Below are 17,127 nucleotides of genomic sequence, written 5' to 3'. Positions count from 1 at the left end.
CCCCGCACCCCTTGCATCCCTGGGTAAAGACGGCCCTGAGTGAGTTTACCAGGGCCAAACCGAAGTAAATAAATAGTCTTAGCCTCACATGTTTCTTGATCCTTTGCATGTTCAGTCTCTCAAGAGTTATTCAGAGAGAGAATTCTGTTGGAGTAGCTGAAGAGTCTTTTATTTTGCTTAAGTCCAACTCAGAATGTCTTCCTTTATCTACCCTTCCCTTTCAAATTGTACAAATACTAATCAAATTCTAATTCAAATCCTATTCCTTTTCTATTGAATCTTGCTGTTGTTTCTGTTTGAATCTTGTATTGCTTGGTTGTTCTTATTAAAGTCAGAACAACTGTAGAAGGAACTTTGACTTAAATTCAGTCTGTTTGTCTCAAGTTTCGTCATTTAGCTATTCTTTGTCTTACGTTGTTAATTGATTTGAATGTTCTTTTGTGTGTACGTTTCATACCCATAGCTTTGTCCCAAGTGATTTTTATAGCTGTAGTCTGCCTTATTCAGCCATTGTTATTACTGCTCTTCCTCTTCCTGTTAGCATTCACTGCTGAAAGCAGCAAAGCATCACACGATACACATTGGGTCTTTTAGCATCATCATTGCTAAAAGTCATACCCCTGTTGTTAGCAGTCCATTATTTGTCTGACAATGAGGCATGTCCAAGGTGCTGGCTGCAAACCATGATGGTTGATGCACTGGCCATTTGCATCCCACCCCCCTTCACCAAGCTCAAGTACAGCTTCATGGTTACAGGCAGGAGCAGTGCACAGCATTGAGTTGCCAGTGGATCCTAGCTATTGCAAGTGGCAGCTGGGCAAGGAGAAAATTCCAGGGCACTACACACCAGGAGCCCACTCATGCTCTTACAGAGGGAGCACCAGTTGCTCTTACTCAAGAAAGAGGCAGAGTTAGACAGGAAGGGCAAGAGACACATGGAGCAGAGTAAGAACTCTCCCTCTTCCTCTCAGGCTTCCATGTTCCACTCCCTCAAAATGTGGGTGACTATGGAGGATTCGAAGCGAAGAAGGTATGGATTCACAAGATCTAACTTTCTGGTGCCCACTCCAGCCTTCTCCTCAAATCAAAATACTTTGCTTGCTCTGTGCAGTACCACCTAAGTGTCCCTTCCTTAATACCATTCGATCAGCGCTCACAAACAAAACCATAGGGAGGAACATGAATCCATTTTAGTTGTTCCTCCAACCTGACCCTCCCCGCCCCCACAATATAGATGCCTAGCACAAAAGCTCTGGATCTATTTGTCTAATTTCCCATATCACTTATTTTCAGACTAATGGAGAGGGGGGACCTACTATGTAGGCCAGGCTTCCTCAACCTCAGCCCTCCAGATGTTTTTGGCCTACAACTCCTATGATCCCTAGCTAGCAGGACCCAGTGGTCAGGGATGATGGGAATTGTAGTCTCCGAGGTTGAGGAAGTTTGATGTAGGCTAAGGGATTTTTCTTCTCTTTTCCTTTTAAGTGCCCCCAAACTGTAAGAGCAACCTTTGGGGAAACCCACTGGAGGCCTCCTTCTGAAATTTGGTAGGATCCATCCCCTCAGAAAGGCTTACCAAACCCCTAAATTTCATCAAATTATGCTTCTATATAGACATTTATTTTTTTAAAAACACACACCAAACTTTAATGATGTGCTACACACATACAAATGGTGGACATAACGGCCTGTAAATTGACATGCTTTATCCATTATGGAGGGGCAAATTCTATCTTCTTCCATAAAAAAGGAAGTTACAGCCTTTAAAAAAAATCTGAATAGTGAATTGGAAAGATTACAAAGCATGATTTTTCCAAAGCAGTTCCCAAGCCAAATTAGGCAGTCTTCAAGCAGGGTCCAAATCAAATATTGTGGTTTAGTACACCCCCCCCCCAATATAAACACAATATTTTTCTCTCTTCAAAAGTATTTTTAGCATATTCAATTTTAGTTTCATCTATTAAAACTAATTTGATAAACTGAGTATGATTTCTATATCTATGTGACAGACTTAAGAAATTTGCTATAATGATAGTATTGACAGGGCACCTTCCATTGTCAGGTAATGTTTATGTCAATCTGCTGGAGAAAGAGAAAGCACAGCAGGTGTTAACCATGCATCGGTGTTATGGTGAATGAGTTCACATTGACATTGTAAGGGTGCACCCTCTTCCCAGTGTCCAGCTGAAAATTCAGGAGTCTCTCTTCAAGCATCATCTCATCACAGAGATGCTGACAATGACAGTGGGTTAGTGTGTTCCCTAGTCTAGATAAATGTCTTCTTAATGACAGTTAAATAAACTTGGCTCATTTTAAAAATGATTATTCAAGCAAGCAAGCTTCTCAAAAGAAAAATGCTACCAGATCTGCAACTAAAGCAGATCTCTTTTTCAGCGATGCATGCTCTTTGCTTTCAAACTGCATGCATTATTGGAAGAATATGATGGGACTGAACTTGAGCTGGAATTAGACACAATGTGGGGCTGAAGTATGACCTCATCTTTGCCTCCTTATTTGTTCATTTGTGTTACAAGTGTTGTCGAAACGTTTGTAACAAATATATGGTCTAGTAGTTTACCACCGGAGATTAATCTGGAAGCATATTTTCCTGGTTTAATTAGAATTCATTTGCTTAATTGTCATTCTGATCCCATCAATTGCTGCCTTGCACTAACTTGAACAATGCTGTCTTTTGCTGTTTACACTTTAATTTAGATTTCTATTATGGTTTATGAGCAGTAATAAGGCTCTGCTTGAATATTCATTAGCTTCTGAATTGTGAACTATGGAAAGGTGCTTTCTCTTACCTTAATGACAGCAACGCAGCAGGGGACTGATCAGTGGTGACACTTGATTGGAGACTTCCAGCGCATTTGCTTATTGTTTATTGACATGTCTCCTCCAAACAGCTCCCTCGCAAGTTAGCGGCGTAATGAAAGAGAAAGTGTTGCAGAGGAGTGTGGAGCTCTCCTGGCAGGAACCTGAGCATCCCAACGGAGTCATCACAGAATATGAAATCAAGTATTACGAGAAAGTAAGCACTGCTCTGAAATATACTATTCTTCCTTCTGCCATGGGCAATGTTTTGTACAGACTGGGATTGCTTTACTTTTATCACTTGTGATTCTTCCTTACTGTTTTCTTTATTGTCATCATGTCTGTATTATGCATGGTTGTTTTTTTTTAAGTATTTGAGGAAATAGAACAATAACAGTTAATCACCAGATCAATCAATCAAAATTCATTCATCAATGATGGCAAATTTAATTGTTAGGACTGTGAGTTCAGGGCACACTTGTTCTTCCTCTTGTTTACTGCAACATAGGGAAGGAACAAAAAAAGTCTTAAGATTGCATTTCCTTCTAAAAATGAACGAGAACTTATTAATTATTTCACAATGCCTTCAAAATTCAAGAACGGACCTATGTTTTTTAACATAGTTTGCAAAGGAATGTACATCCAATTGCTTTATCAGTCAAAATGTAGGTGATTAATCCACTAAAATTATTTAATTGGTGACAGCCCTAATTATAATAGGCAGACTTATGATCTCATCTGCGGGATTTTGTGTTCCAATATATAAAGATTTTCCAATAATTTCTGTGGAAGAAAATGTTAGCTCAGAAGGAAGAGTCTTGTGTAAAAAAAGATTTTTCGTGCAAAATTCTCCTCCCCACCCCTTTGTGTTCTTTGGTATAATGCTACTTGTGCAAGAAAACATTACATTGGAACAAACTTCATATACCCTTTTATTCTTCTCAATTTATCTTCCAAATTTATTAATAGCATAAATGCTGGCCTTGGTGGGGTTTTTTGGAAAAAATGGATCTCATGACCTACCTAGCTTTTCTATTTTCCTTCCAGTTTGAGTGGAATAAATTATTTTCCTCAATTACATTTGCCAGCTTTTAGCTCTCAGTGATCTCAGGATCCCAAGCTCTTTTATAAATCTCATTGTGAGCATACATGTGTTAGAATGATTTCCCAGTGATATATAGCATATCTACTGTAATAATAAAGAGAATGAGATCAAAATCTAATATAAATATATATAATATATAAAAATAATGTAATGGATTCTAATAGCAATTATAAATAAATGATATATTTCTATTTCTACCAAAGCAAAAGAATACAAACACAGTCTGCATTGTCATAATATCAACACACTAAAAAAAATGTAGCTCATAAAATATCACATAGCACAAAAAGGTCAACAAATTTTTTAATTTTGAAAAAAACAAACTTGGTAAAAATATAATACACACAGGTATCACAAGTTAACAAAATCACCCCTTCACAGTATGTCACTAGTTTAAAGTTTTAAAAAACTAAACATTTCCAGTTAGAATATACACGTAAATAAAAACATACTTTGTAACTATTTTCTAATCAAAATCTTTTTATTACTCCTCCATTTTTGTTGGGATTTCTTTTTTTCTTTTTTCTTTTGTACCACAGTAATATCTAGCAGGCAGTTTTACTTGGTAGCACTGAATCCCTCTAGCAGTTTGTATCTCACATATAGTAGAATAGCAAGTCTTTTCAGGTCTTAAATAAAGTGACAAATGCTATTTAAAGTGTTTTAATACAATTTTGACAAGTAGAAATGGAAGTGTGGAAATCCGTTATGTCTCCAAATCAGAGGTTTCTGGCCCAGTTTGTAAGCTCAGGAAGCTGTACAGTTCACAGAAACTTCAAGGGTTCTTTTTAGTGAAGTCATCTTTTTAGATATAAAATACGTTCACAGCTGAAGTCATGATATATTGTTTTTCACAAATTAGCACTTTCCTTTCTACCCCTTCCTTTTTTTCCTATTTTAGAAATAATTGATTAATTAAAAGAAGTATGACAATTCTTTTCTTAAACCTGCACACACAAAAACATATTTTAACTCACTTTGTGCTAAACTATAATTAAAATCTGGCAAATCTCTGTGGTTTAAAGGCCAGGTTTCTGTTGTCATCGTCTGTTAATATAAAAAAAATACCCCAGCAAATAGTTAGCTTTGTAATTGCTTGTATTTAAAATACTTCATAAGATAAAATTAGTGTTTAAATAGGAAACATTTCCCCCCCAACAAATACGCATGTCTTTCCTTGAGAGGAGATCTACACAACATACCTGTATCAGTTCTGTACCATGTTGCCATAGAAGAATCCTGGGAATTGTAGTTTGGTGATGTGCTGAGAATTTTCTACCAGTGATTCCTACCCTACCACAAACTACAATTCCCAGGATTTATTTGAGAGGATAACTGTTAAACCGATTTCAAGCACTAGTGTAGAAATGGCTGAAGTTTTCATGTGAAGGTGCTGGTCAAATAGTGACAAAACAAAGTGTGATCACTCTTTGATTACTTTAGGCACAACTCACGGCAATGAACGCTCTCCACATCAAATGGGGGGGGCCTTTTGTGTGGTCGTGCGCAGTACCCCGGATCCCAGTGCGGCTCCTGGTAGTTTGGGCTGGTTTCATCCTCCCCAGGCTGGATACCTGGAGGTCTCTGCTTACCTCAGCCAATCGCCCAATCCCGCCTGGGGAGGCGTTGCCAGGGGATCGGCCAGGTAAGGGGAGGGACCACCCAGCCCACACAACAGAAGGCGAATCTTACCTGCAAAGCATCAGTTGGCTCCAGAGCTTCTCCCACCCTGCCCTCCCTCAGTTAAGTCTTCTTTTGCAGGTTAACTTCTTTTCCACAGGTATGCAGGCTTCTACGTCAGGGTCGCTGTTGAAGGGCCGGAAAGGAATTTTCCTGCATTGGCAGGTTTTGCCTTTCCCATAGCAAAACGTCAGAACTTTGGCAGTTTCAGGCCTTGGGCGGAATCCTTTAGTCTATCTTCCTAAAGGGGGGGGCATGGAGCAGTGACCCACACTCCCCTTGGCGGCGGTGATCCCAGGGTTCCCCGTTAAAGGGGTCTTGAGGGGAGGCATTGGCCATACACCAAGAGGTTGTCATTGCTCTCCCCTCCAAAGGCGGCAAAGCGGGGGGCGGGCTCTCTGCTTGAACATATGTTCTCCAGAGTCAGCCCAATCCCCACACATACTGGATAACCTTGATGTCTCCCAGATCCCCGGCTGGGGACTGGGAAGGATAAACGCCCAATGCCTGAGCCAAGGTCTCTCTACATCTGAAACTTAATAAAGTTGTGGCCAATTTTTTAAAAAAACTTTTTAAATTCAAAATTAAAGCATATTATCCACAAACATATCATCCTTACTCCCCCCCTTTTATTATTTATTTGTAACATTTATAGATCTTTCAATATGCCCTCTAGGTGGATCGTTTTAAAAATAAATAAAACATAAAACATAAACAAAGAATTTAAAGCATTAAGATTGATAGGAGGAAAGCCCAGTAAAACCATGCAACCAAAACCATTCACAAGCAGCATAAAATAATTTGCACGCACTATTAAAACTCAACTTATTTTTTTGTTTTGTTCCAAATTGATTTTCTTTGTCCCTTGCAAAGCAGTGCACACACATATCTCCTGTAGCTCATGGACAGCTGTTACAGTCAGAGGACCTCCTTTTCCACATTGAATCTTCACCCAGAAGACACAGCAGGGTCATGCAGAATGACTTACTCTTTATCTGCCTAAATGAAAGTAAAAAATTATATGAAGGAACAATAAAATACCCCATTTTCAGAGGTCCAGGGCAAGGTGGTGGGAAATAAATAAATTGCATGGAGATATAGCTTGCTGTGTTACTTAAAACCTGACTTAATACACTATTTGAGCCAACTGATGATCAGCCAACAGAAACTTAAAGCATCATACAATGAAATACAAAAAGGCAATGACATTCCCAGAGCCCAGTAAGTAAGGCCTTGGGCTTTGAGAGGGAAGTGTGAGCCCTGGCGGCTTCTTCCAAAAGCTGAGCTGCCAAAAAACAAACAAACTGGGTGGGCAGGAATAAAGAAATGAAGAGCAGGGGAATCCATTTATTTCTTTATTCCCCCCCCCACCGGTTGTGACCGCATAAGCAAAGCGAGCACCATGGATAGTCTTGGGAGTGGCTGGGAAGAGATGCTCTTTGTAGCAAATTGAAATAAAGTGCCAGGACCAGGGGCTGTTATATAGCCATTGGTGTAATGGAGCAAATTTGAAATCTCTGGTTTAAATACTATCCAGTCATTTATCTTTGCTTTTCCAGGACCAAAGGGAGAGAACTTACTCAACAGTGAAAACCAGAGCCACCTCTGTATCGGTGAATAATCTGAAACCAGGAACAGTTTATGTTTTCCAGATTCGTGCGTTTACTGCTGCTGGCTATGGAAATTATAGCCCTAGACTAGATGTTGCTACACTAGAGGAAGCCACAGGTAAAAATTAATTGCATCTTCTTTTTAAAAATATTTTTATTAATATTACATTATGACACTTTCCTCCTTCATATTTCTTTTCCCTTTTTACTTCACTTGTTTTCTTTTTCCTTGAGAAGCAAGCTTGTTTGATGTATGTCAAGTGTAAAACTTTAATTATATCTTATGCCAATTAAGAGCAACAATATAAATGAAAACACTGTGTCTTGGTAAGAAAGGTTGGAAAGGTACTTGGGGAGACAACAGTTGCCCTGTGAAAACAGCCCCTGGTTGAGTATGTATATGTCTTATTTTAATAAGCATCTGAATTTGTGGACCCCTCATTTCTTTCTTGATAGCACGTCAGTGGCACTTGTTTTCTGCCTCTCACCTGAAGTCTCAATTCTGTCATTAGATGTCAGGCTGGCTCAGTGCCTGCAGGTGAGACCCAGATTAGTTATACCTCTCAACTTTCAACTCATAGTCACCCCCACACCCTGAAAACTATGCCACAAGAACAGAGTGGCCTTATGCTTTGAATTCTCCACTGGAAAACTGCATGGATTGGAGATGTATTTATTTTAATTTTTATTGATTTATCATAAACATATGGGCAAACTAACACGTAACTATACAATAATATATTCAGTATAAAAAAATCTAATTACAAAGATATTGTTACATATAGCCAAGTTTTTAAGATGAGTCTATATAGCCCAACCACAATGAGGAATGAGTCATGGGAGAAGTATTTCTATGAATCTCCCTATTTATATAATCAAAAAAGGGAGACTATTCCACATCAAAACTATCCAGTTCGGCTTCTCTCCAGACTACATGTCTAACCAGATGTTCATATAAAGCAACGTTATTTATTTTTTAAAGTATACATAATACACAATAATTCATTGTCTGGTGGGTTTATTTATTTAACACACACAAAAAGTTAATATTAAACTTCTCACCTCTTTGTTCCTAGTTAGCTATTGTCTCCCTATGACTCATGCTTCTTAAGGGTTTTTCTTCTTTTTCTGACATAAGTGACATGGCTTCTGGGGTCAGAATTCTTGTTATTGGAGTTTAGCGCAGTAAATAAGTTACTGATACTGGAGATCTTCATGCAGTTTTCAGATCTTATTTATGTAACTTCAGTATGGACCATTCTTTTCAGAACCAGAACAAAATAAGTGAAAAGTCTGAATTATTTTCAGTTTTAGCAAAAGTTGCTAACACGTGAATGAGAGTTTGTAAAACGTACACTCATCGCTATTGCTTTTATTACTTTTATTAATATGTAACAATTCTTAGCAGGAGTGGTGAGACAATATGACACTTCTCAAGCCTGCCAGCTTGCACCTATCAGGGCAGGAAGTAACAGGAAGCAACACATTTTCCTCCCTGTCAAGTGGTTGTTCTAAAAAAATAATAATCATCACCCCTCTAAAATCACTTGAGGAATTAAGACAGCTCCAGAATGAAGTAGATAACAGGCCCAATCATGGAGTCCCTTGAGGAAACATAGGGGCTTTTGGAGCCAATGGATTTAAGGCTGCCCTAGTCCCACTCTCAAGGGATGCGGGTGGCGCTGTGGGTTTAACCACAGAGCCTAGGACTTGCCGATCCGAAGGTTGGCAGTTCGAATCCCCGCGACGGGGTGAGCTCCTGTTGCTCAGTCCCTGCTCCTGCCAACCTAGCAGTTCAAAAGCACAAAGTGCAAGTAGATAAATAGGGAAGGTAAACAGCGTTTCCGTGCGGTGCTCTGGTTCGCCAGAAGCGGCTTAGTCATGCTGGCCACATGACCCGGAAGCTGTACGCCCGCTCCTTCAGCCAATAAAGTGAGATGAGCGCTGCAACCCCAGAGTCGGTCACGACTGGACCTAATGGTCAGGGGTCCCTTTACCTTTACCTAGTCCCACTCTCAGAACACTCTATTTTGGAATGTAATTCTAGTCACCGACAGCAGTAGTTCTGCACCTGCAGCATTCTCCACAGGCACATGGGGCAGGCTCTGTGATGGGCATAACCACACCTACCTCATAAACCCTCTCCAGCCACTGAATCTGGGCGCTGAGATATCTGTGCCTATTCTGAGTTTATTTAATCCACAGCGATTGCTAATGGAAGTTACCGTATTAAAGGTGATGGAAATAGATCTAAATCCATAATTGTTTAGTGCAGTTTTGAAATACTTGTAACTGGCAGTACAATCCGATGCATGTCTTTCATGAATCAAGTCTGTTTAGTTCAGTGGGACTTATTTGCTGGTGAATATGATTACAGCCTAACAATGCAACCCTATGTGTGTCTGTTAAAAAAGTTCAGCGGGACTTTTTGTTGTGTTATTGTGTATAGGATTGCAGCCTTCATCTGTATCTATCAACCTTCATAAATATTTCAATATTCTCCTATCCCATGCTGAGATTGCTGCTTCCCCACCCCACCCCCCACAGATATCCTTGTGTGTCTTTAACAGCTTGGAAAAACCCAGTAGGCACCTTTTCCTAATATAGACATGTAGCGAGGGCAAAACTGCACATGTTGAATTTCTGTGCCTGTCAAACTGTAGTTAGACTCAGGACCTTTGCCAGGATAATGCAGCAGACCTGATTGTAGCTAAGACATAAAATGTCTATCCTGCCTTTTGGGGTTAAAAAAAGAGATAACCTGTATACCCACAATAGTCTCTAAAGTTGTAGAATTGTGCCAGAATCTGTTTCAGAACGGCCTATTGGATTCATCTTTAACATTTTCTCTCTTCTTTTTCTTGTTGGCAGCCACTGCTGTCTCCAGTGAACAGAATCCTGTAATAATCATAGCTGTGGTAGCTGTGGCAGGCACTATCATTCTGGTCTTCATGGTTTTTGGCTTCATCATTGGACGAAGGTACTGCTTATGGATATTAAGAGAGTTGTTAATAGCTAGTTTATATGAATTATATTTTAAGAAATTTTTCTTGGGCCATGCATTGGCATCTGTAGGGTTTTCAACTTAAATTTTGTAATATTTTCCACTCAAAGCATGGTTTGGCTAAAAGCTTTGTTTTATTGATAGCTATTTCACAAAAACATGACAGGGACATTCCATGAACTTAAGCAACTAGAGTGATTGGTTATTTGAATTTGTTCATTGACTCTTCTGTAATATTTGTGACAAAGGCCAAGATCCCAAGGGCCCAACCCTAACCTTTGGGAACCAAAACACCTTTGAGATACATGAAAAAGTGTAGGAAATAATAGAATTGTAGATATCTAGTCCAATCCCCTGCAACGCAGGAATCTCAACTAAAGCATCCATGACAGATGCCCCCACATCTTCTGTTTAAAACCTCCAATGAGAGTCTACTACCTTCCAAAGGAGTCCATTCAATTGTCAGAACAGCTCTTACCCTGAGAAAGTTCATCCTGATGTTTCATTAGAATCTCCTTTCTTGTAACTTGAAGCCATTGGTATTGGTCCTAGCCTCCGGAGCAGGAGAAAACAAGCTTGCTCCATCTTTCATGTGACAGCCCTCTAGATATTTAAAAAGGAATGCATTGGGTGGGTTGCTGTGTGGAATGAACAATTCTTAATGTGTGCTGAAGTACTTTTCACCTATGGATCAGAAAGCAAATTCACTAAGTGGTTACTGAAATGTACCACTCCTCATACATGCACACTTTCCAACAAATTTTTGTGTGAGCCATAGCAGTATATGGGTTGTAACTAAGGATGAATTTAAAACATACAAGGATTTTGCATTTATACGTCCTCTTATATCCATTTCATATCTAGTTTTCACAATGGGGGAAGGGGGAAATCAACCTGTAGTTATATATTATTTTTGTGAAAATGCCCTTCTCTTTTTTTTACAGGCACTGTGGCTATAGCAAAGCTGATCAAGAAGGAGATGAAGAACTTTACTTTCATTGTAAGTGTTTTGCTGTTATTTCCCCCAAGAATTTCCAGGCCAATTATAATGCATTGGGACTGGCAGTAATAGAATAGACACAATACAAAAACAACAATCTTGCAGAGGAACAGCTATAATAAATTTTAAAATGCTGTGTAAACGGCAAGTGTGAAGTTAAAAACTGTAAAAGAAGTATGACCTCTTCCAAAAGTACATAGAATAAAATCAACACTGTTCACATGGCAGATTTTATTGCTGTACATTTGGATGATATATAGTTGTCTCCAATCCACATTTTTCCTTTGGTTGCTTTTGAATAAGTGTTTCATAATATCCTAATGGTTCCCTCTGAGATACTGTGATTGATTGCTGTTGGCCCAATAGCTATTTGATTTATTTTTATTATTTGTGCAGGAAAGTTAGGATTCATCCGTTGCCCAAAGCTTAAGGCAATTCAGTAAAAACTATATTTCTAAATTTGTCTCAGTGATTAGCCAACATAATACTTATAGAACTTAGAATAACCAGTGAAGAAAATAGGCCAATCAACCAATTAGTATGTCAGTGCAATCTTGAGTTTTATCGATTTTTTTTTAAAAAAAACCTTAATAAAATCAGCATTACATAGAAGAGGATCAGAAATAGTTGTGTGTAATATCATATTTGCTCTCCAGCTGCTATGCTTAGTGAACTCAGAGCTGCCTAGATCCTGTTAAAGTTGATCTCTGTTGATAAGATCACTTACATTTCAGCAGAAACATCTTGTAGTCACCTTTGTCTGCTCAGTAAAGTCTTTCCTCCCATAACAATATTTCGGGTATGATCAGATCCCAAATGATTGTCTGCATATAAAATCTAGTTGTTAATGAATTACATTGTTCTACAATCAGAATGTGTAATTAATTAAAGAATTATAGCATACATTTATGAGGTTAGAATAATTTTGAAATACACACCAAAAGTTCCAACGTAATTTTGTTTTCTTTTGGGTTGTCCATCAGTTCCCACAGCGATTTCTGATGCTTTCTGGTGGTGATTCAATGAAAATTGATTGCATGTTGCCTTTCCCATGGATTTCAATTTAAATCAATTCAAATCTCCTTTTTAAATCTGGTTACTTAATTAACAAATAGATTGAGCAGTGCAAATTAGACTGAGTGATATAGGTTATTCAAACATGACTTGGTAAAAATTAAACTTTTATTTTTCCATTGTGCAGTGGAGGCTGGTCCTTTCAGGGTAATGGGGCACTGCCCCACCAACCTCTGTCCTCCTCCAACCACCACCTGCCTGTCTTCATCTGCCCAGTCCATGGGATGGCAGTCTCTGCTAGCTCCCTCATCTGTCTCTGTGTTGCCCTTGCAGAACTTGACAGGCTCCACTGCCATTGCGCCTCCAAAGAAGCTGTCCACTTGTGAAAATAAGTCTTAAATTTGTTCCCTTCACATTAAATGGAAAAAAGATGCAAGATTAATTAACAGTGTGTAGCCACCATTGTGGTACTGGTTCATACATTGCGTAGATTATTCACTCTAGTATTCACTCTAATCAAGAATTTCCTCTATAAAGAGGCAAGCTATTTGTATGATTGATAAAGTAAAGTCATGAATTTTGGTGGAGCATCTAGAGTTATGATACACAAATTAATATTTTAGGCTTCATCCAAAAAATCATTCCTGTGGGTACATCTAATTAATATTTCAGATACAGCCCAACAATCTTCCCAGCATGTGTACTAGGCGTATGGTGATTTTAACTTTCTACTAGAACCTCTTCCATTGCTTTGAAGGCTCCTTGAGAGGGTTCCCTGACTTTCAGCAGTGCAGTAAAAATAAAGGGCCTGAAAAATCCCTTTGGTTGTCTAGATGTTGAGTCGCTGCCCTTGGTCTTTACTCTTCCTTTTTATATTGCAATGTAATTCTTTATTTAAAAGATTTGCAACCTATCTTTCAGAACATCTTGCTCTCACAAAGCAGTTTACAAAAGCAGTATAAAATATGGTGATGATGATGATGATGATGATGATGATGATGATACTACTCAGGGCGCACTGCCCTTACAAAACAGTTTCAAAACACACAAACTGCAATAACTAGAAAAGCAACAAAATGCCTACAACAACAAAAATACCTCCCAAGTAAGAAAAGAGAAACAATAAAGCATTGAAAAAGCACAACACATTTAAATCAGCCAAACACGGAATTTGGCAAAGTCTTACTCACAGTAGACCAGTTGAAATTAATGAACATGAGTAAATTTGCTCCATTAATTTGAATAGGGCCACTCTGAATAAAACTTGGTATTTAGCAACCACTTGAAGACCAGCATATTTTCTGAAGAAATGGATCTCAGCATGTAGTTAGTGGTAGGCCATTTTTTTACAGTTAGGTTCATAATACTTCCCTTACAACCTGGGTGCTATGAATTCATGTTTTGCACTGGTGCTTCCTGAAGCAAATGACTGATTCATCAAAGGAAATATAGTAAATTAAGAATCAGAGTGGCTGATAATAACATCAGGATGAATACAGGGTCATTCTACAATTCAACAAAAAAGTCATTCAATACACTCAAGGGAAAGTTATTGTGAGGTCTAAATACAACCTTTCTGATTTATAATTTTCTTATCAATAAGTTTAGGAGTTATTTTTTGCCTGTAGATGAAGGTGGAGATATTTTAGCAATTTTTTGCCACCATATCACCAGACTAGTTTTAATGTAACAAAGTGGCTGGTTGTCAGTGTTCTGTTTGTAATAGTTTATTACTATGTGGAATTTGTTGCTAACATAGATTTTAATACTCGGGAGTAAATGAAACAGCATTGAAAACAGTAGCCAAATAAGTGCTGTTCTGGTGGTTCCTTAGTGTTTAGTATTTGGTGATGCTATCCAGAGACTCAAGTCAAAGTCACATCAAGTTTTCTCTTTCACCTTTCCTCCTTTCATAAAATTTGATCAGCCTGAGTTCATTCATTCTCTCTAAGTCTAGATATGTCAATACTTAAATCACTTCATTAAACTACGGATTGAAACCATTCCTGCCTCATTCAAGCCTTGCAGGGCACTTTACCTAATAAATGGAAAATAGTAATAGCAATCAGGGTTATCACGTTCTGAGTGCATGTTGTTGTTTTAAAAATGAAGCATTTGCAAATATCCCACTGTTGAAATGAAGCTCCTCTGAAGGATTAGAATCTTAGTAACACCATCTTATTTTAGTTGTAGTGAGGCTCTTCATATCCTTAAAATACTTTAAGGTCTTTTCAATATTCCCTACCGAGTGATGTCTGAGAAAGAAATGAAATTAAGCATTTTTTCCCCTTTACATGTGTCTACAGGGAAAGTGAAAGTGCTAGCTGGAGAATGCTTTTCCCCAGCATGCACTATTTTTAGATGATATGTTTTAGGGAAAGAAAATGTAAATAGGTTAACAGCCTAGTCTTAATAGTCAGAAACTGAAATTGAAAATAACACTTCATTCCTTCATTGTATCCCTTTCAAGAAATCTAGTTATCCAATATCTAGGGAAGCTTACAGTCTGTCAGAAAAGATTACCAACTATGAAGCCAACCCGAAAGTCTTATGATTTTCATCTTTACTTGACTACATTTTTAGAGCCTTTTGATAAAAAGCATAGTATTTAATTTGATATGATCATTGTTTCTGGGGAGAAACAAAACACAGTCTTGAAGTCACTGATGATTTCCAATTTTGCATCCTTTTGTTCCTGTGGTATACAGACAATTTTCTTATATGCTAAAACATCAGACTGGATTTTCACAGTAACCTGAAACAGCAATCCTTTTAACTAGCTTTCAGATCAGTGAATTTAATAGAATGTCCAGTCTTCCCATTCAATTCCCCTCAACTTTGAATGATCCCAAGTGCTACGTTTTTAAAGGTATAACACAATGGAAGAGTTTAGTCAACCAATTGCAATTTACATTTTGTTTCCTCCTACCATTTTCTTTTAACAATGTCTTTGAATCTGAGGGAGCACTATTTCACGTTGGTATGCCAAGAAAGCGTTGGCCTGTCAAAATGTTTTATGACAGCTTGAATAAAGTACCATCAGAGACCCATTTACGATTCACAAGGTTACCTCCAATCCAGGCTCCTTATCGCAAGCACAAGAAGATGGCTCATTCTCCATCTGCTTGCTTGAGAGCACAATATAGGCAGTTAACCTATTGTTTTCTTCTCTCTTTCCCTTCTGGTTGGGGACGTAAATAAAAAATGAGCCCTTATCAGCTCCAGAAGCTGAGCCATTATTATTATGATTAGCACTAAACCTATTGAAAAATACAGTGCAGCAAAAGTAACCTCTGGGGAAGATGTGAAATAATTTCTTGCAGATCCTCAGTATGCCTATTCAGCTCCGTGGATGACCTCCACATCACTAGCATTCTTTTCCCATGGCATTATTTTTAATAATATAGCTGCTGCAGTTTGAAACATGTGATACCTGCTGAATATGTTGCCCATGACTATTTCATTAAGACCTTTCTCAAAATTGATGGAATCTGTGTCTGAAAACTTCTTTTCTCAACCCCATATCTTGGTGATTAGGCCATTGTACTGTCTAGGAGAGAGCATTCTGCTTCTTGTATTTCATCCCATAACCTCCCTACCGCCGACACCACCACCACAAACAGACAGTCAGACAGACAAACATACAAACAAACAAACCAGTGTGCTCAAACTACAGGTGTAACTGTGTCCCAAAGAAACAATCTAAACACACAATTTGCCCTATATTATTCATTTACTAATTAAATTTATATATCACCCTTTGTCCCAAAGGAGTTCAGAGCAGCAATTTATGGCTATCCAACATTTGGTCGGGAAGATCAGTGTGAAATTCTGAAGGGTGGGGAAACTTTGCATTCACTTTCTACAATACTGATCTGCACATTTTCCTACTCACCAGTACACTCACAGTTGGGGAAGATATGGCAGAATCTTGTGGATAAATGAAACAAGAGAGAGCCCAAGAAGGTATATCATTTATATGTCAGAGACAGATAAGACTGTCAAAATGTGATGCCACTTTGTGTTAGGGGAAAAAAAGAGGTTGGCACCAGTTATATTTCATCTCAGATTAGTCACCTTTCTGATCTCTGCCCTTACAGTATCTTCCCCCTCTTGCTTGGCAAGCCTACCAAAAGCAGGCCAACACCAGCAGCATGAAAATAGGTTGTGAGAAGGCACAGAGGTATCCCACTGCCCCTCCAGCAAGCCACTTACCTCTTCAGGAAGATTCAGTTGGGTGGAGGTCTCAGTATATTTTTCAGAATACAGGATGTGGATAAAGGACAGATATTCAAAACAATGAACTTGTTAGAAACATTCACTCCATTCACTCAAGACAATGTAAGTGTAAGGTAGGGATCAGGAACTAGAACTTCCAGGGCCAAATCCGTATCATCTTTTGGCTGTCCCAATTGCCAGTCCACAGTTAATGGCGTGAATAGTGACTGTGGCAGCAGAGCTTGCAGGTTCTACTGGGGAAGAAAGAACTGGGTTTTCACCTTTCACCCCATCTCAGATGGGTTATCCTGCAAAGTTGCTTGCTGACCACAAATGTAAGGAATGGGGAGGTGTTTCCTGAGAAACACCCGTTTGCCTTACCTAGATGGCTCGACAGGAGCCTCACTGTTCTAGGGTGCGCTCTGCTTAATGAAATTCCGGGATTGGCTGCACAATAAGTGCTTTGCTTCATCACAGTCATGCTTTCTTACATCATTACAGTTAAATTTCCAGGCACCAAAACCTACATTGACCCTGAAACCTACGAGGATCCAAATAGAGCTGTCCATCAATTCGCCAAGGAGTTAGATGCCTCCTGTATTAAAATAGAGCGTGTGATCGGTGCAGGTAAGCTCGCTGTGGCTTCCTTATACAATTCTTCCATTTAGCTCGGATTGAA

General features: G+C 38.7%; 1 protein-coding gene across 2 annotated transcripts in view; it reads left to right on the top strand.

Moving 5' to 3' along the window:
* Positions 1–17,127, top strand: part of EPHA7 (EPH receptor A7) — a 163,374-nt gene that overhangs the window by 125,542 nt on the left and 20,705 nt on the right. The window contains exons 6-10 of one of the 2 annotated variants that reach the window (XM_083608273.1): positions 2,910–3,034; positions 7,162–7,330; positions 10,084–10,192; positions 11,161–11,216; positions 16,950–17,075. In XM_083608273.1, the coding sequence (XP_083464399.1) occupies positions 2,910–3,034; positions 7,162–7,330; positions 10,084–10,192; positions 11,161–11,216; positions 16,950–17,075 (585 nt within the window). The remainder of the gene's footprint in view (positions 1–2,909; positions 3,035–7,161; positions 7,331–10,083; positions 10,193–11,160; positions 11,217–16,949; positions 17,076–17,127) is intronic. The other variant, XM_083608274.1, reaches the window with a different exon arrangement.

Source organism: Podarcis filfolensis (assembly GCF_964270895.1).
Source record: "Podarcis filfolensis genome assembly, chromosome: 3".
NCBI lineage: Eukaryota > Metazoa > Chordata > Lepidosauria > Squamata > Lacertidae > Podarcis > Podarcis filfolensis.
The sequence above is the reverse complement of the archived record's forward strand: the minus strand, read 5'-3'. Positions and strand labels throughout refer to the sequence as shown.